Source organism: Meriones unguiculatus, chromosome 7, assembly GCF_030254825.1.
Source record: "Meriones unguiculatus strain TT.TT164.6M chromosome 7, Bangor_MerUng_6.1, whole genome shotgun sequence".
In the NCBI taxonomy this organism is placed as follows: domain Eukaryota; kingdom Metazoa; phylum Chordata; class Mammalia; order Rodentia; family Muridae; genus Meriones; species Meriones unguiculatus.
Genome location: NC_083355.1, coordinates 122,412,343 through 122,433,451, shown reverse-complemented (window position 1 = coordinate 122,433,451; position 21,109 = coordinate 122,412,343). Strand labels below are relative to the sequence as shown.

The window sequence follows — 21,109 nt, the reverse complement described above, 5'->3', positions numbered from 1 at the left end:
AATGGGGATTGAACATTTTAGCCAGAGTCCTTCTTCTTGATTAGTTTCTTTAGGTGTACAGATTTTAGTATGTTTATCCTATATTATATATCCACTTATGAGTGAGTATATACCCTGTGTGTCTTTCTGCTTCTAGGATCCCTCACTTAGGATGATCTTTTCCAGTTCCCACCATTTACCTGCAAATTTCATGCTTTCCTAGTTTTTTATTGCTGAGTAATGAAGGAAGGAGAGAGGAGGACCTCCCCTATCAGTGGACTTGGGGAGGAACATGGTGGAAAAGGGGGAAGGAGGGTGGGATTGGGAGGGAAGAAGGGAGGGAGCTACAGAGGGCTACAAAGTGAATAAACTGTATTTAATAAAAATTAAAAAAATTAAAAAGTTTGAAAGCTCTCCTAGGATGGAGGCTGACTTGTTCTATTTATTTGTTTCTCTTTGTTTTTTAGTTAAAAGACCTCATTGTAACTTAGTGTGATCCATTCTCCTTATGACTGAAAATTTTTTATATTGATTTTATATCATCTCTATATATTACCAAAGGTTGTTTTAGGCAAATCAACTTTGTTATTAGGTTTTTATTTTTCTGGGGACAATGTCATGTAAACTACATACAGAAGGAAGCCTGTAATCTGATATGCTTCCAAATCTATGTTTCTGAGTTGCTGAGGGGCAGGTGTGCCTATGCTTTTTACAATCTCCATGGAACCCAAAGTGAACAATAGCAGAAGGGCGAAAACAGCATTTGCTTCAACTTTAATGGACTGTATCAAATAGCTGTGCTGGCTTCATGGCTCTCACCACTTTTCATGGCTGCGCCAATGATGATATATACCTTATATCCTCCTGAATCTTAGGGATTTTACTTTATTATTATCATTTCCTTTTTTTCTGTTTCTTCAATGTCTTCAACCTCTCTGCATATGAATATTTTCTAGTCTTTTCTATGTAAAATAATCACCCTCCTGAATTCCATTGTTCTCTGGCTCTGATTCCCTTCTTCCATATTCACAGGTATTTGCCTCTTTGACAGTGTCAGAATAGCAGTTTCTTTGCATAATTATTGAAAGAAACCATTTTTGTGCTATAAAAAGAACAAGACTCACAGGCTTTCTAGTTTCAAAGCATACAGTTTTATTACATAAATATCAGGAGTCATCATACAATGTTCCACTTCAAAAACAGATGTGTATATATCACATACATATACACACATAAATATATTTTTCAATTTCCAAAAATGGGGAGCTTTTTCTTTTTGTATTTAAAGTATACGCCATACCAGTTTCACATATACTTTTCTAATTTAGTATCATATTATATTTCCTCAAGAGTAGGTGTATACTTAAACTATGATGTAGGCACTCATGATTTCGATTCCTTGTTAGTTGGTTGTCAAAATTAAACTTTCAATTGCTTGAATAATATCTTCTTAACTTCCCCCACTTACCTCAAGAATCACCTCTTACCCGAAGTAAATCACTCCAATTTGAGCTAAGAAATCACAGGGTTGAAATAATTAATATTTAAAGATGTTTAAATAATTAATATTTAAAGATAATTGATTATATACACTCTGTGAACTAGTTAAATAACTGTAGTGATTGTATCTCTTTTTAGCTGTGTTATTTCAAAGCAGTGATAGCCTACTTTGGTCTTTTAATATGTGATTTTATAAATAAATTCAAAAGGCATTAAATGTGTTGATGTATTCTAATTCTGTATTTTACAATATGTCTACAGAGAAATGCTACCAAAAATTAGATTGGTTTTATCTAATTTAAAAATATCATTGGTTTGCTACCTCCAACATAAATTTGGTAGATATACAAGAGAATTCTCAGTTTAGATGGTAGTGTCAAATATCATGCCTATGTGCAGCATGAAATGAATAGTGATGATGCTGATTCATTTTTTGAGATTGAAGCTATTACTATTTGTATTATACCAGACAACAAAGTATCCAAGTGAGTGAGGAGGAATTCAAAATTACATCAAAAATAAGCAGAGGCTATTGATTTCTGTTCAGCCAGAATTTTCTAAGGAGTTCATCTTAACAGGTTGAATGATACTTTGTCAAAGGCTCATAGTACCCTTAGACCAAATTATTGCTGTTTTGTTAGCACAAGGAAAACTCCTGTCTTGCTTGTGATTATAACGTATTCTCATACTGAGCATTAAATACATCAATTTAATTGTGATTGAGCAGCTCATAAAATGATTTGAAATTTGTTTAGTTTTGGAAATAAATAAAAATATATAGTGCAGTGTTACTTATTTAAAAATAATAATTTGTATGTCATCAGAGATGAACTTTTATAAATATCTTCATATTGTTGCTATTTTAAATTCCATTGTGGAAGAGAAGGATTGAGTCTGTCTATATGAATGTAAGTTTATCTATCAATTTTCTTATATTGAGAACCCCTTCAGATGCTTTGAATATATACATATGACCATCAAGTTAATCATCAAAGGAAATAAAACAAATAAAGTATAGCAAAGGTAGTGTTAACTTCACTTAGGTTATCACTTCCCTTTGCCAGAGTTTAATTTGGCTGAAAGTTATTTGAAATAAACATATCAGGAACAATCCTCAGTAATAATTCTTGTTTATAAATACAGATTTATATGATTGAACTTACATTTATAAGTCAAAATTAACAATTACTTTTACACAAACCATAATCACTGTAAAATATCCAACAACTAAGAAGTTTATATTTATGCTTCAATATTCAGCACTCATCTTCATACATGTCAGCCATAATACTTGTCTACACACAATAAATTTAAGAAAAAGAATAAGATGGACAGATAGATAGAAATTAAATATATAATCTTGTGGGCTTAGAAAGCTTGAGCAATGACCTTTTCATAGCTGGTGGACTAACCTCATACCATCACAATTTCTTTCTTAGTATCTATTTACATTTATATAGCTATAAATATATGCTGTGTGCATTTTTGAATTTACAGTATATGTATACACAAATACTTTATTCTTAGACTCATTCATGAACATACCGATCATATGCACAGCATAATGAAAACACTTATTTCCTTACATAAAACTCACTTATAATTGTTCACTTGTTCGAAAGTGCAAAAATATTATACAGATTAATATTATTTCTCTCATTAAAAATCACTTTTTATGCTGTAGTTTTTATAATTTACAAATAAATTATGAAATATAGTTTATTCACAAATTGAAATTAATTACAGTGTTGTAACAAGGCATTGTTGAGGTTTTGATTTTTTAGCATACTTGAAGTCATTTGTCTTTCAAAACAAAGACATAAATAAGTTATTGTTAGTTTTTGTTGGGCTAACTTTTTAAGTATTCATAAAATATGCAATTACAATTCTAAAGCTCATGCGAGTCAAATGGTGTTTGTGTACAGTATTAATCACTGCTGCTCCATCTATTTTTCTGGAAGAGTCTTCTTCAGAACAGTTGAGCTGAGATGACTAAGCTACAACATTTCTGGTAAGTTTATCCCTCTAGAAAAGGCAAAAGAGTAAGAGAGGCAAAACTGAGGAGGAATAATTGAGATGGTCAGGAGAAATAGCCACAAGTGCAATCATGATTTTAATGGCAGTGCCCAGGTCTTCAACCTTTCTTGCCTCATTAACAACCTGAAAATGTTCAGTTCTTTAAAACATTGATTGTACTCGTCCATTAAATATCAGTTGTGCTGCTCCATTGCTCATGTCTGTCATTTCCTGTTAGGAAAATAACATGAAATAATTAAAACTCATTTTCAAAGTAAGACATTGATATACTTAATAGAAACAGAATTTACAAGCCAATGAAAATATGTTTTTTTTTTTAGGGGGAGAGGACAAGATTATTGCTGTGATTTATGAAATGAAATTTTATGGCATCTTGTACACATGAAAATGTTGAAGTGACAGCCCAGACATATATACACAAATTAGTTCACTCTCTATCCACATGCTTAAATTTTCCCCCTTTCTTCAACTCTATTTTGGAAGGAAGTAACATAGAAAAAAGATGGCTAAATAACCAAGTTTTCCCAATATTCAGGCTTCTCTGCCAAGCACATCAACTAAGTTTTACAGGTTTTAGAAGAACATGGGGCCTTTATGTTCTCAGTGAGAAATATGTTGGTTGTATTTAGGTTTGATTTTGTTTTAAACAAGGTCTAGAAATGTAGCTCAGACTGATGCTGAATTTGTGTAGCTCAAAGCTGCTTCAAACTTGCAATTTTTCTGCCCCAGCCTCCTGAATATTGAGATTCTAGGTAAACCATCATGCCTAGCTAGGAAAATTGTTTATAATAATACTATCACTTATACAGTAAAAAGCAACAATAAAAACTTGGAGTATGTTTTTAAATGTGCTTGGGAAGACATGAATATACAGATTCGAGAAATAAAGCAACATAATAAATTCCATTTGCAGTTACAGAAAACAGCTAAATAAATTTTAGATGATTTGAATTCTATAGTTTTTTGACAATTTTTCTGCTTCTTTGGTTGATTCTGAGAGAAGGTTTTATGTAGCCCAGGCTTGTTAGAAACACACTATATACTTGGGACGGCCTCTACCTTCTGAGTTTTAGAAACCCAGGCATGTGCCACTATGCTTGAACTACAAGATGTTCGAGATACTAGGCAAACACTCCACCAACTAATTCACATTCCTAGACCCTGTTTATCAGCTATTAAGCCTTTTATCACACAATGAGAAGTCATGAGATCAGAGGCCCATCCACATTTATCATAGTACACTGTATTATAGATAGCATATTAGTATCATCTATTATTCAAGATTGACAATTCTATACTTCAACAAGGTGGCTTTCAAAAGGGCAGCAAAAACATATCAAATAAAGCTGTTTTCATAGTCTTTTTCTTACTAGCCATTTTTATCCTGTCTCTATTAGGGAGACTTCTAAGGATGAGCACAGTGAAAGCAGGCCTGAAAACATGGGGTCATTGGCCTGGTGTTAATTTTATAAAAACTGCTTGACAGAGAGTTTAACCACACTCTTAATTTAATTCCTTAAATTATCATTGTAAAATTCAATGAAGCATATTTTCTTATTTATACTGCTAGCAAAGAAAGAAAATTTCTTAGTAAGTACATAGAAATAAGAATCTCACCTGCCATTTTCTTTCCCTAAAAAGAATTCAAATTTTATAAAATGCCTAAAACCAATAAAACTAAACTATTAATCTTGTTGTAAGATTATAAGAAAAATGTTTTCTAAAATCTTATACATTCAAATAATTTTCTTAATTACACTCACTCAAACACACAGTAAAATTACTGATAGAAAATAATAGTGAAAGTTAGTTTTAAATGGAAGAGTCTCATCATTTTATTTGCAAATTGGCATTTCCAATATAATAAGACCATACCTCTAATCTGGGCAAAGAACAGACTTAGATGTTTATAAATAAGTGCACTTCCTTCAAAGAGGCTGCAAATGTAACTTTCTGCATTTCTAGTTACTATTCTTGTCCAAACCAAGAGCCTTGAATATTTATTGTTCACAACTGGAAATACATGCAATAAATTGGAAATGTAGTATATATCAGACCATTTTACCAAAAGTAACGCACCATACAGACATTTTACTATATTAATGTTAAACTTTGGCTATCTGTTCATGCAATTTTGGCATGACAGAAATATACAGTTTGTCTTTATCCAGACTCATCTATTATGAAAAGCAAAATTCTAATCTGTGAATGATGATACTGAGTCAGAATTGTGATGCAGCAGAGTGTAAAGGGAATTATGAATCATCCAAGCAGAACTGTGCTTGGATGCTTAGAGGCAGGCTGAATATTTAAAATACTCAACCAACTTTGAAGCTATAAGATTCTGCCATGTAGGCTTATGTCTGCTCCTCAGAGTAGTCCTTCTGCAAGTGATACTTTGAGGAACATATAACATCAGCGAAGACCGATATGCTGACATCATGGCTTTCTACTAAAGGCAGTGCTTCCTGTAGCAGCATTACAACATGGTAACTCCCTAGAAGTCAGCATACCTTGTAGGTAACTCTGGAGTTGGAGGCACTGCCGGGCAGCTGGGCAAGTCGGTTATTTCAATAGCCCTCAATCTCTAATGTAAATATAACAATTATACAATAAATATTGAACAAACATATGCAAAGAAAATCTAAAAAATACTAGCATAAAAACAGAACAAAATGGAACTGCTATCACAACTTGCAATAATGCAACAATTTAATGACCTGCTTTAAAACTAGTAAGTCCTTTGATTTATAATGTCAATTCTTTTACTTTGAATGACATGTACAAATCTGCCCACAATTACTTCCTTCGGACAGTTAATGAGAATCCCTTCTCCTTATGTATAGATAATATACAAAATAAAGACAAATGAAGTACAAAATAAATATTAACTTAAAGTAACATTATAAAGAAATATGCACAACTCAATACGATTTTTGTGCTATAATCTTACAATTTTCTTTTCAAGGAATAATCAAAATATAATTTGCTCACTATCTTAGTGAGTTGATTTTACAGATGTTTATTTTCCTCAGTAGGTGAAATAATAGAAACTTAATTTAGAAATGTGTACCAAATGTAAAAGGAACACACACAGTTCTTTCTAGACTATTTGTTCCACAATGCAACTAATATAACTTTCTATTAAAATAAGTTTCATGAAGTAATTATTCAAGCAGCATTGTGTAAAATAGAGCCAAACCTATCCAAACATGCATGAAGTTTAGATGAGAATTCAACGAAGCTTTATATGGATTGTAATATCTGCATCGATAGACAAGGCTTTTTGTTGCCTTACTAAAGAGCCTCTTTTATGCTTGAGGATCCAATTTACATAATCAAATGCACCAACTTATATGTACAAAGGATGTACTGGAAAAGAGAATTCATGTGATTTCTAAAGCTGGCATTATTGAGTGGAGGCTGTATTTAGCTTATGTTTTTCCTCAATGTAATACATAAAAATCCATATTTATAAGGTGTTTAATATTTTATAAAATGCTATTTTAGGAGCTGTGTTTTCAAATAGACAAAGGCTATGAAATTCTGCTGAAATGTTTGTACTTATGAATTGCAGAAAAAACTAATTAAAAAACCCTATTTTTAATCTAATAGGGTCAAACTTAGAAAATGTGATTTCCCAAATTGCCATCTAAACTTGCAAGTTGATTCACTTGGAAATTGTAGGGCTTATTGCATGGTAGCAGTGTGATGCAAGATAAAAAAAAAACTTACTTTCTCAGCCATTTCATGAGAGTGATGAAGGGAATGTTCCCTTTCTGAGAACATCCTCCTTTGCTCATAACTGGCTAGACGACAAGTGAGCCAGGAGGAGATAGTGCAGCCACCAATGCCAATACATGCCAAAGACATGGAAGCAATATGCAGTGGGTACAGGAATGAGGTCTTTTTTGTGACTGCCCGAAGAAACTGAAAATTCAGGATGCCTCCAATGAGTCCACAGATACAGCAGGCTGAAAAAAGTATCATCTGAGAAGAAGAAAGAGGGTGTTAAAATTGATAAGGCTGAGATATTCAGAACATAGAGTCTCAAAATACTGCAGGCTAAGAATGGTAAACAGTTTTATAACTTAATTTAGTGTTTATTTGTACATTATAAGATAACTATAAGATAAGATTGTTTGCTGTCAACAGTTGAGTTCAACAAGTATTTTTTGAGTACCTAGTATCTACTGGTACTAAGTTAGAATGCATTTGGCATCATGAGGAATTGTGTATTAATACCCTTCAGTGCAATGAGCTTTAAAATATAAGCATGACATGGTCAATATTTGTGTTTAGAATTTTGGAATTTTTGTTTCTTTAAAAACACAGCAATATTATAACAATATGTTTTTATTTTAATCTCAGGTGTGAGACTATGGCGTTGCTTCAGGACAGCTGACTATGATTTGCCCCGTGCTCCAGCAGAGGCATGGTTTTGCCACCTGCAGATAGTTTCTGCGTATGTGTGACATTTGGAATTCTGGGGACTATTCAGAGGGTATATAAATCCTAGTGCCCTGAGAAGCAGATTGTTGGTTATTTGCGATTGGTTCCGGTTTTTTAAAACATCATACTAAAGGGAAGAAGAAGAGGAGGAAGAGGACAAGGAGGAGGAGAAGGACAAGGAGGAGGAGAATAATGAGGAGGAGGAATAAATCAGATTTCCTGATGCTGAAGAGCAAATTTTCCTGAAGAAACTCAACTCAACTTGCTCCTAAATCAGCAGAAAATAGTCTAATGATAACATCACCCTCTTTACCATCTATCATTTTCCTCCTGTCTGGTGTTAAGTTGTTGAAATGATAGAAAAAAAAAAGAACTCACATAGTAAAAATCAGGCTACAAATATTAAATGGGGGTGGAGTTGATTTAGGAGTAAAGGGAGGAAACTTTTATCCAAGTAGTACTGGTTAGCAATTTCCTTGAATGAAGCTCCAGGAGAGGGCCAGGCAATGAATGCATAAAGGAACACTAATTAAAGCTTGACCGGCAAAGTTCTTTACTAATACAGTCTTTTGTTTTATTTCTCTAATTTAATTCTTCCTTCCTTATTGCGCTTATGTCAGGGCTTATCATCAGAGCTGAAAACCTGATGATAGAGCAAAAAAATTTTTGTATATGTGATTGAATATAATGTTGAAAATTGACTACAAAATCACAAAATTATCCCATATAGTAGCAAATATATTTCAAAATTTAAGTCGAATCAACCAGTTACATCCTATTTTAAATGATACTCATTTGCTGTGTTGTTTCTTGAGTATATGTTTTGGTGTTTACTCATTCACAGACAATACTAAATGATTACACATTCTTGCCTTCAACTAGTGATTGAATTTTATTATAAAAGTAAATATTTATTTTTACCTAAACATGTATGTCTCTGCTAATGTTATTCTCAGTGTCTGTAATAGTAAATGATACTCCATTCGTATGTGTTGGTAGAATATTATCAGCTATGAATTAAAATATTAGAATTAGCGTCCAGGTTCTTAATTATATAATATTTAAATACCATTACACAAGAGATTCTAGAACGATGAGGCATCAGTAAAAAAGACATGTTGTAAAACATTTACTGTTCAGCATAAAATCCTTGGGGCTACATGTCACTTATGAGCTTCAGAAAATACAGAAATATAATGCATGGTCTAATGGTAACTACATTTACCATTTACATAGTAGTTTCAAAATTTTACCTTTATAACTTAAAAGGGAATTAGAAAAACAGTGAAGACACACAGTGCCTTAAAAATTAAATGATACCCCTTCCTTCTCCAAGTCCCTTCCATTTATTTTTTGTCTTCTTTTAATTTCTTCTCTCAATAAGCTGTTCCAATCCAAGTATAACATGTATTGATAGTTAAAAGGTATAGAAATAATAAAAGCCATACCTACAGAGTGATGGAAGAATCATAGATGCCAACTACAAATACAAACATATTTTCCCAAAGGTCTTTTTCTTTCAAATGTTTAACAATTATATTACACATTATTGTCACAGTGAAGGCTTTATCTACCTTTCCTCAACAGAGATCATCACAAAGAGACATTTGAGAAAGATGAAAGATCTTTCTGCTCTGCTTCTGTGCCTGACTTATCATAAGAAACCTTTTCCTGAGCTCAAAGAACATTCTTCAGGGTCTTCAAGTAATTAAGTTTACTAATGTGTAAAGGATTACGATCTTTTCTATAGTATTCAGGAACATAAACCATGTCTCTTCCATTTTTTTCTTTTTAAAAGATTTATTATTGTTATTTATCATTTACAATTTATTCATTTTGTATCTCAGTTATAATATAGCCCACTCCCTCATCTCCTCCCAGTCCCATCCTCCCTCTTTATTCCTCCCTTATTCCTCTTCCCTAGTCCACTGATAGGGGATGTCCTCCTCTGCTACTGTCTGACCCTAGCCTATCAGGTCCCATAAGGACTACCTGTATCCTCTTCCTCTGTGGACTGGCTAGGTTGCCCCACCAGGGAGAAGTGATCAAGGAGCAGGCAACAGAGTTTATGTCAGAGACTGTCTGTTCTCCCCTTACAAGGAACCCACATGGAGACTGAGCTTTCTAAGGGCTACATCTAAGCCAGGGCAGCCACGTCTTCTCTTATGCGTGCAGCAGTCTCTGCAGTCTCTCTCTGGGCCCATCTTTTTTTTTTTTTTTTTTTTTTTTTTTTTTTTTTTTTTTTTGGCTTTTTTGGTCTCCTTGTAGGCTCCTGTCCCCTCCATGTCCTTTTATATCTCCCTTCTTCCATAAGACTCCCTGTGCACTGCCCAAAGTTTGGCTGTGAATCTCTGCAACTGCTTCGATACCCTGCTGGGTGGAGTCTTTTCCTCTTCCATTTTTTTTAACTCTCATGAAATGTCAAGAAGGCAAAGGGAGTCTACATTTTAGCAAGTAGGGCTCCCGTCAGCTTATATCAGAGTTAACAGGGAGCATGCTGTCTATTCCAAAATCCTGTGATAGCACAATAAAACATCTGAAAAAGATTAAATGTGTACATACAATAATAAAAATGAATTAAATAAATCTTAAAGAACTAAATGTATCTATAGCACCACATCTATCTTGGTACTTTGCAAAATTTGCTTCCCAGTTAAAAAAAAACAAACAAACAATAATCCTTAGGCTCAGATCTATATCCCACAGAGTAGGTTTTACCTTTATTTGCTACGTGAAGGACCCAGGGGATTGCTTGGGAGTCTCTAAATGGAAAACTGTATAGACTCCCCTTTATAGTAAACATTAAAGTTTGAATATTCATGTATTTAAAGAGTGTAGCAGAGCTTTTCAAGGACTTTGGTGTTTTTTCTTATCTCTAATATTCTTGATAGGTTTCTTTAAAGCAATAAGGTCAGGATTAGCTTCTTAGTTTCCCTTTAATTCTAAATTAGCAGCATTAAGTAGACAGAAGTCTCTAGACATCATTTCTATTTTGAATGATTGGATCTCAAACCCTTCAATGTAGTATAAAACCAAGGCAAAAACTTACAATAAGTCCTGATTTTTTTTTGGCACACAGAATTCCACATATGCCACAAAGAAGAAACTGCAAAAGAAAGAAAGAAAGAAGTATTGTATTAACATAAAGAGGAGAATCCTAGGTTTTTAACTTGTTATAATCCATTCTTGACATTTGCTCCTAAGGAGTTCACATGTTTTCAGATTCCCATCAAAACCAAAAAAAAAAAAAAAAAAAAAAACCCAAAACAACAACAACAACAACAACAACAACAACAAAAAACCCAAAACCAAGACCAAAACAAAACAAAAAACCCACAAAACCAAACCTTGTTGTAGGATATCAAAGGCTAAAATATTTTTTTTGGAAAGGGTAATTGTGAGACTTACATAAAACTTAAACCAGCTTATCAGTTGGAAATACGTGAAGCAAAGGAACTAGAATTTTGCTACTCTTGTTTCATTTTACCGTTATTTTCTTTTCAATTTTCTCAGAGACAAATGTGTTATATTACATTCATTAACAGTAAGCACTTAGAAATCAATATATTATTTTATGAATAAGGAAGATAACCACAATAAAAAGATAAGACAACAAAGAAGGAGATCATCTTCCATATAGGCATTATTCTATGTCTCATTTTGAGACAACTACATCATTATGACAGAAAGATTGTCTCTGTGAACATTCCAAAGAACCCAGACAAATGAAACTTCTGATAGCATATGATTTCATATAAACAAAAAATGGGTCACAGAGCTGCTTTGTCAAACCATTATCCATCCATGATAAAAATACTTTGTATTGTAAAATAGTCAAGAATTTAATTTGGATAGAAATATTTTGGCTGTTTGAATGCAAATTTGTTCATACTTGACTTGGCCTAACCATGTAGTTAAAATAATTAATTCATTAATAAATAATAAGAAAACTGATGGCTTTCAAATTTGCTAAAAGAAAAACCTGCTTTCATTTGATTTAAAAAATTTTTTAAATGCAGAGTAAGTTCTACTGGCCTCTATTCTTTTGTTTTTATCTTATGCCAATAAGATGAGACAGTGAGTAAGGTTCTTGCCACAATACCTGACAATCTGAGTTCAATTTCTCTGACTTACATGGTAGAAGGAAAGAACAAACTCCTGCAGATTGTTATCTGATAGCCACATGTATAAACACACATACATACATACACATGCAGACACACACATAAAGACACTCACACACTCATAACAATCTAAATAAATGTAATAAAAATTTCAAATCATAGCAAACAAACTAGTTTCAAGTAAGTATTTTGTATCTGGATACATTTTTAAAAATACATACCAAACATCCTAAGACTTCTCTGAGATAATATGCATGTGAGGAATATATTGAAAAAACAATGGGTAAGTGAAGTTGCTGTGAAGGTAGTCTCCCATTAGAAAGCATGAGAGTTCCTTCAAACTAACAGACCGTGTAGCATGTAGCAAGAGAGGTTAGTGAACACAGGACACAGAACTTGGTAAATATCTTATACAACCTTTCAAATTACTGGGGAAATGATAAGGGTCCTTTATTTAATCAAAGAAGTTAAATGATCTTTCCAAGCATCATATAAAAAATTAACATGGAGTACTTTGAGTATTTATATGTACAAATTTTTGCAAATGCCACAGAAGACAACTTAATATATTTGCATAAATTCAGAGGAGTAAGAAATATTTTCTAAGTATGGAACCAATGTCAAGAACCAAAATATACCTTTGCATTTTGTGGAATCTTTTCTACTGTTTCACTTCCATGCGCTTCAAGGTTGTGCTCAAGCAATTCCAGCCTGGACAAATTATCTCCCTTTTACTTCCTCAAGCTTCAGATTAAAACCTAAGCATGGACTTGTCTTTAAGTTTCACTAATATGTTATTTAACCTGGAAGTCAACTCACCACAAATTCATTTTTGAAATAATTTTGGTAGTAGCACAGTTTCGTGTTCCTTGGCTTGTGTTAAAATCTATATATACAGACATTATTTATTTACAACAAAGCTCAAAGGACACAAACAGCGTAAGCAGCATTCTCCACTTCATCCACTTGGTTGGGGCATCTAGATGTAGGAAATTGCTTCTTCCCATTGTATCACTTCACTGGGATGGAACTTAGAACTTGGGGAGGGAGAATGTATAGTATGAGAGATGTTAGGTAACATTTTTCTATTGACTTTGAGTTGAGTATTTTTAAAAAACCTTCTGTAAGTTATTTTGGTTAGGGTAACATAATGGAAATCTAAAGCACAACTGAAGAAATCTTGACTTAAACTTAGCCTTCATAATTTATGAAGAAGAACATCCCTCCAGCAAAGTAACAAACCCTTGATTCTAGTGTCAATCTTTATTTACAGAAAGCCATGGTACTGGAAGAAAATTTCACAAATGATCTATTCTAGTTAGTCTTGGTAGTTTACAGATAAAGGTTTAGAGAATTAGAAGCCCAGAGAAATTATATTACTAATCTTACTAACACTCACACATGGAAGTTACCCATCACACATTCAGTTTAAGTCTTTATTAAGTGTTGTTAATTTGCTTATAATTGCCTTTACTATGTTTAGGTATGTGCCTTGTATCCCTGATCAATGTGATCCATCATATAAACAAACTGAAAGAAAAAAATGATAATCTCCCTAGATGCTTAAAAAGCATTTGACAAAATCCAACATCCATTCATGTTTAAAGTGTTGGAGAGATCAGGGATACAAGACACATACCTGAACATAGTAAAGGCAATATACAGCAAGCCTATAGCCAACATCAAACTAAACGGAGAGAAACTTAAATGAATCCCACTGAAATCATGGACAAGGCAAGGCTGCCCACTCTCATATTTCTTCAACATAGTTCTTGAAGTCCTAGCTAGAGCAATAAGACAATTAAAGGAGATCAAGGGAATACAAATTGGAGAGGAAGAAGTCAAAGTATCACTATTTACAGATGATATGATAGTATAGCTAAGTGACCCTAAAAATTCTATCAGGGAACTCCTTCAACTGATAAACACGTTCATCAAAGTGGCTGGATACAAAATTAACTAAAAAAAAAAAAAAAAATCAGAAGCCCTACTGTATACAAAAGACAAAAGGGCTGAGAAAGAAATTAGGAAAACAACACCCTTCACAATAGCCACAAAAGACATAAAGTACCTTGGTGTGACCCTAACCAAGAAAGTCAATGATTTGTATGAAATAAAATTTAAGTCTCTGAAGAAAGAATTAGAAGAAGATATCAGAAGATGGAAAGATCTCCCATGCTCATGGCTTGGCAGGATGAACATAGTAAAAATGTCCATCTTACCAAAAGCAATCTACAGATTCAATGCAATCCCAATCAAATTACCAACACAATTCTTTACAGACCTGGAAAGAAAAATTCTCACATATGAAATAACAAGAAACCCAGAATTGCTAAAACAATCCTCTACAACAAAAGAGCTTCTGGAGGTATCTCCATCCCTGATCTTAAGCTGTACTATATAGAGCAACAGTTATAAAAACTGCATGGTACTGGCATAGAAACAGAATGGTGGATCAATGGAACCGAACAGAAGACCCAGAAATAAACCCACACACTTATGGACACCTGATTTTTGACAAAGATGCCAAAACCATTCAGTGGAAAAAAGACATCATCTTCAATAAATAGTGATGGTCCAACTGGTTGTCTACATGCAGAAAAATGCAAATAGATCCATACTTATCACTCCACACAAAACTAAAGTCCAAGTAGATCAAAGACCTCAATATAAAACCAGACATATTAAATCGGTTAGAAGAAAAAGTGGAGGGTCCTTGAGAGACTCTACCTAGCAGTGTATCAAAGCAGATACTAAGACTCATAACCAAACCTTCGGCAGAGTGCAGGAAAACATATGAAAGAAGGGGGAGTTTGTATGATGTGGAAAGTATAGGAGCTCCACAAAGATCAAATATATCTGGGCACAGGGGTCTTTTCTGAGACTGACACTCAACCAAGGACCGTGTATGGATATAACCTAGAACCTCTGCATGGATGAAGCCCGTGGTAGCTCAGTAACCAACTGGTTTCCCATAGTAAGGGGAACAGGGGCTATTTCTGACAGGAACTCAATGGCAGGCTCTTTGACCTCCCCACCCCCCAAGGGAGGAGCAGTCCTGCTAGGCCACAGAGAAGGACTTTGTAGCCAGTTCTGAAGATACCTGATAAAACAAGATCAGATGAAAAGGGAGGAGGTCCTCCCCAATCAGTGGACTTGGAAAGGGGCAGGGAGGAGATGAGGGAGGGAGGGAGGGTTTGGGAAGGAATGAGGGAGCAGATACAGCTGGCATATAGAGTTAATAAAATGTAACTAATAATAAAAAAAAAGAAGAAGTGGGGAAGAGCCTAGAACTCATTGGCACAGGAGATAACTTCCTGAACAGAATACCAACAGCACAGGCTCTAAGAGCAACAATCAATAAATAGGACCTCATGAAACTGAAAAGCTTCTGTAAAGCAAAGGACACTGTCATTGAAACAAAACAACTGCCTAGACATTGGGAAAGAGTCTTCATCAACCCTACATCTGACAGAGGGTTAATATCCAGTATATATAAAGAACTAAAGAAGTTAAACAGCAACAAATCAAGTAATCCAATTAAAAAATGTATACAGAGCTAAACAGAGAATTCTCGACAAAGGAATATTGAATGGGAGAGAAACACTTAAAGAAATGCTCAAAGTCCTTAGCCATCAGGGAGATATAAATCAAAATGACCCTGAGATTTCACCTTACACCCATCAGAATGGCTAAGGTGAATAACTCAAGTGAGAACATGTGCTGGAGAGGATGTGGAGAAAGGGGAACCCTCCTCCATTGCTGGTGGGAATGTAAACTTGTACAACCACTTTGGAAATCAATCTGGCACTTTCTCAGACAATTAGGAATAGTGCTTCCTCAAGATCCAGCTATACTACTCCTAGGCATATATCCAAAATATGTTCAAGTACACAATAAGGACTTTTGCTCAACCATGTTTGTAGCAGCTTTATTTGTAATAGCCAGAAGTTGGAAACAGCCCAGATGCCCCTCAGTTGAGGAATATATACAGAAATTGTGGTACATCTACAAATGGAATATTACTCAGCAATAAAACAAACAAACAAACAAAGAAATCATGAAATTTGCAGGTAAATGGTAGGAATTGAAAATGATCATCCTGGGTGAAGTATCTCAGAAGCAAAAAGACACACAGGGTATATGCTCACTCATAAGTGGATACTAGACATATAATATAGAATAAACATATTAGAATATGTACACCTAAGGAAGCTAATCAGGAAGGGAGACTTTGGCTAAGAAGCTTAATTCCCATTCAGAAAGGCAAAGAGGATGGACATTGGAGGAGGGAGAAAACAGCGAACAGGACAGGAGCCTACCACAGAGGACCTCTGAAAGGTTCTACCCTGCAGCGTATCGAGGCAGATGTTGAGACTCATAGCTAAACTTTTGGCAGAGTACAGGGAATCTTATGAAAGAAGTGGGAGATAGTAAGACCTGGAGAGAACAGAAACTCCACAGCGACAGATCCTAAAAGTCTAGGCACAGGGTTTTTTTCTGAAACTGATACTCCAGTCAAGCACTACTCATGGAGATGGTCTGGAACCCTTGCACAGAAGTAGCCTATGGCAGTTCAGTATCCAAGTGGCCTCCACAGTAATGGGAACAGGGACTGTCTCTGATATGAACTGATTGGCCTGCTCTTTGATCACCTTCCCCTGAGGGGAGCAGGTCACAGAAGAGGACAACGCATCCACTCCTGATGAGACCTGATAGACTAGGATCAGAGGGAAGGGGAGGAGGACCTCTCTTTTCAGTGGACTGGGAAAGGGACACTGGTGAGGAAGAGGGAGGGTGGGATTGGGAGCGGAGAAGGGAGGGAGGTACACGGGGGATACAAAGTGAATAAACTGTAATTAATAAAAATAAAAAATAAAGGTTAAAAAAGAAAAAAATATTTTGCTTATAATTATATAGGGAAAATTACAACCACTTTGGAAATGAATCTGGCACTTTTTCAATACTAAATTTCTAACCTAAGGAATAGACAATGACATAGTAAAAGAAACTATGTGTGGAGTTTCTAAAGCCGAGTGTGGGCCACTAACATTGGAGAATAATCATAGTACTGGGTTACTATGTGGAACATGAGCCAACCACAGGTCATTAGGAACAGAATTTAAAACTACTGCATTTCAAAGATAATCTTAAGAAGAAGAAAATGTCATTCTTCATTAGAATGATTTTTCTCACGCTGACAACTTAAATTAACACATTAAATAATGTACACAATTCTTAATATAAAGATCTTGAATTTTGAGCCAAAGCATCCAGCCAAACTATATTCAAATATGAGATTTAGAGAATGACATCACATTTGGCCAATGTCATTGTATTAGGATCAAAAAATAGAGGTGATTAACCAGTCTTGTCTTAAGAAAGCCCATTAAAGTTACTTTTCAATTTTCATTAACTTCTTCAGATAAAAAACTTGCTCTAAAGCTATTTTAGAGGATGTCTTGGCCAAAAAACAAAACAAAAAAATAAACACCCCCCCAACAAAAGAGAACAGTAGCCCTACTTTTCTCCCTCAATTTGCTGAAATGCAAATAAAGTAAATATTTCAATAATCGTTACCATATTATCCAATTTCATAAAAACCTGTTAATTTAAAGTAAAGTAAAGAAACATCAAGAAAATCACAAAGGTTAGAAGAAGAAACATAGCATCTGAACAGCATTAGACTATGTGTCTTCTGAAGTTGGGTTGAAAATTGTGTAAATTAGCCAGTGTTGGCTCTTTAAATGCTTATACTATAGGTTAATCTTTTCTTGATTAAAAATGATCACTATGAAGTTCTTAAAAATACTTTAGAGTCTTACACCTAAAATGCGCACTACAAAAGTTTTTTCTTGATGTTGTGTTGATATGATTATGATATTGTTTCATAAACCCTGGCTAGACAATGACTCTCCTTTCCTTAATTATTCTTGTAAAAGATATTTGTGTAAAATGTACATAAATTTAAAAAACCTTTCCAAAGTCAGTAGTTCTCAAGATTTGCTGCAGATCAATTAAAAAAAATCATTGGAGTTGTATTCCCAATTTTCTGAGAAAGTGTCAGATTGATTTCCAAAGTGGTTGTACAAGTTAGCACTTCCACCAGCAATGGAAGAGGGTTCCCCTTTCTCCACATCCTCTCCAGCATGTGCTGTCACTTGAGTTTTTGAGCTTAGCCGTTCTGATGGGTGTAAGATGAAATTTCAGAGTTGTTTTGATTTGCATTTCCCTGATGATTAAGGATGTTGAACATTTCTTTAAGTGTTTCTCTGTCAATCTTTATTCCTCTGTTGAGAATTCTCTATTTAGCTCTGTACCCCATTTTTAATTGGATTATTTGGTTTGTTGGTGTCTAATTTCTTGAGTTCTCTATATATTCTGGTTAGCCCTCTCTCAGATGTAGGGTTGGTGAAGATCTTTTCCCAGTCTGTAGACTGTAATTTTGTTCTGCTGACAGTGTCCTTTGCTTTACAGAAATTTTCAGTTTCACGAGGCCCTATTTATTAATTATTGATGTTAAAACCTGAGCTGTTGGTGTTCTGTTCAGGAAATTGTCTCCTGTGCCAATGAGTTCAAGGCTCTTTCCCACTTTTTTTTTTCAACAAATTTAGTGTGTTGGGTTTTATGTTGAGGTCTTTGAGCCACTTGGAATTTTAATTTTCTGCAGGGTGATAGATATGTGTCTATTTGCATTTTTCTACATGTGGATTTCCAGCTAGACCATCACTATTTGTTGAAGATGCTCTTTTTTTCCATTGTATGGTTTTGGTATCTTTGTCAAAAATCAGGTGTCCATAGATCCAGCTATACCACTCTGGGGCAAATGTTGCACCATTCAATAAGGGCATTTGCTGAACTATGTTCATGGCAGCTTTATTTGTAATAGCCAGAACCTTGAAACAATCTAGATGTCCCTCAATTAAGGAATGGATACAGAACTTGTGGCACATCTATACAATGCAACACTAGTCTGCAAGGAAATCATGAAATTTGGAGGCAAATGGATGGAACAAGAAGAGATTATCCTGAGTGAGGTAACTCAGAAACAGAAAGACAGGCATGGGATACATTCACTAATGAGCAGATATTAGCTGTATAATATAGGACAGCCATCTACAGACCTAAAGAAGCTAAACACTATGGAGGACCCTAGGGAGGATACTTACTTAAATCTCATTCAGATGGCAAACAGGATAGACACCAGAAGCAGTGGAAGAGAAGAAACAGGATGGGAGTCTACTGTAGAGGGTCCTCTGAAAGGATTTATTCAACAGGGGATCAAAGCAGATGCTGAGACTCAGGGCCAAACTTTGGGCAGAGCACAGGGAGTCTTATGGAGAAAGAGAGGGGTGGGAGTAAAGTGACATAGACAGGATAGGAGCCTCCCAAGGAGACCAAGAAAACTAAAAGATCTGAGCCCAGGGGGTTCTGCAGAGACTGATACACCAACAGAGGACCATGCATGGAGAGTACCTAGATTCTTTGCACAGATGTGGATGATTGGCACCTCAGCCTCTATGTGTATCTCTGAGTGAGGGGATCAGGGACTGCTTCTATTGTGAACTTAGTTGACTGCTCTCTGATCACTTGCCCCTGATGATGCAGCCTTGCCAAGCTATGGAGGCAGAGGATCCAGGCAGTCCTGATGAGATTTAACAAACTATGGGCAGGTGGGAATAGTGGAGAACTCCCTTTCAGTGGACTTGGGAAGGAAATGAGGGCAAGAGGGAGAGACAGTAGTACTGGGGAGATGAGGAGGGGGGCTTCAATTGGGCTATATAATGAAGAAATTGTGAAGTAAAAAGTTTAAAAAATTAAAAAATAAAATAAAAAATAAAAAATCATGGGAGTTAACTGTTAGAATGTTTAGTGGTATCAGGAATCAGTACTTTTCAATCTTCCTAAGTGATTCCTGAGTACAGTATGGATCAAAGATTCACATGCATGACTAACTGCACTTTACTTACCAGTACACCCACTCACCCCAGCTTCTGCAGTAGCAATGGCTCCATGACTACTCTCAGAGAGATGTGGAAAGCAGGAAGGCCAAATAAGGGCTCTTCACTGGAGAAACATTTTCTAAGTTCATAACAGAAGGTCAATAAGTCAGGGTTGTTCAGTCTCTAATGGCTCTTAGAAACAGGTAGTTATTTCATCCTCCTGTAATTTTAGTTCACCTTTTGCCTTTCATCATTACTAATAGACTTTCCCTTTAAAACTCTGGTAGTTCCTAAACTTTCTCTAAATGTATTTATGCTTAAAGTTGCTTGATATATAATCAACCATGATATGGGCTGACCTGGAAAAATCTGAGTAATTGTAGAATTTACAATAAAATCTACAAAATCTGATATAAGAGTAATCTAATAATTGAAATCAAAAAGACCACCAGAAAGACACATATGCAAATAACCATTACAGAAAAATATTAAAAAGTACACAGAACTAAGTGAGTTCAGTTATAAAAGAGAAACTGGATTAAAATGTGGTCCCAAAGCCTGAATTTCCCTTTTTATTTATGGAATGCAATGGTTCAGACAGAGTCCCAAACCCAAACTTCAAATAGGGCAGACCTGTCTTTTTGTTTGTTTATGGGATTTTTGTTTCATTTTAGGCATTTTTTTCTGTTACATTTTTGTTCCTTTCTCTTGATTTTCTTCTTTTTTTCTGAGAAAGAGAAAGAAAAAGAGAAGGAGGGAGAGAGGGAGAAGGAAAGAGCATGAAGTTGGGTGGGTAAGATCTGGGAGGAGTTTGGGGAGAAAAAAATGATCAACACATTATATGAAAACATGTTTTTAAATAAAATAACAAAACAACTTTTACTTTAACCAGCACAGATGTTAATTTGCTGATAACTAGAAATTCCAATATTTAGAGAAAAATGTTGTCCTCTCCAGTCTCATGCTGGAGAAAAGGAAGCTGAAAGCTGGGGCTGGGCAGAGTGGGGAAGAGATTTACAATATGAGAAAAAAATGTTGGTTCAGTGATAGCTGGTAATCATGCCTTGACATGCA

The 21,109-nt window shown here is 34.9% G+C and overlaps 1 protein-coding gene across 6 annotated transcripts in view; it reads right to left on the bottom strand.

The window, feature by feature from the left end:
* Positions 1-1,093: 1,093 nt before the first annotated feature.
* Positions 1,094-21,109, bottom strand: part of Tmem196 (transmembrane protein 196) — a 94,174-nt gene continuing 74,158 nt past the window's right edge. For 4 of the 6 annotated variants that reach the window (XM_060388301.1, XM_021664724.2, XM_060388304.1 and 1 more), the window contains 4 exons: positions 11,018-11,074; positions 7,252-7,506; positions 6,030-6,103; positions 1,094-3,726 (listed from right to left, as the gene is read on the bottom strand). In XM_060388301.1, the coding sequence (XP_060244284.1) occupies positions 3,720-3,726; positions 6,030-6,103; positions 7,252-7,506; positions 11,018-11,074 (393 nt within the window). In that variant the 3' untranslated portion in view covers positions 1,094-3,719. The remainder of the gene's footprint in view (positions 3,727-6,029; positions 6,104-7,251; positions 7,507-11,017; positions 11,075-21,109) is intronic. The other 2 variants (XM_021664723.2, XM_021664726.2) reach the window with 1 other exon arrangement.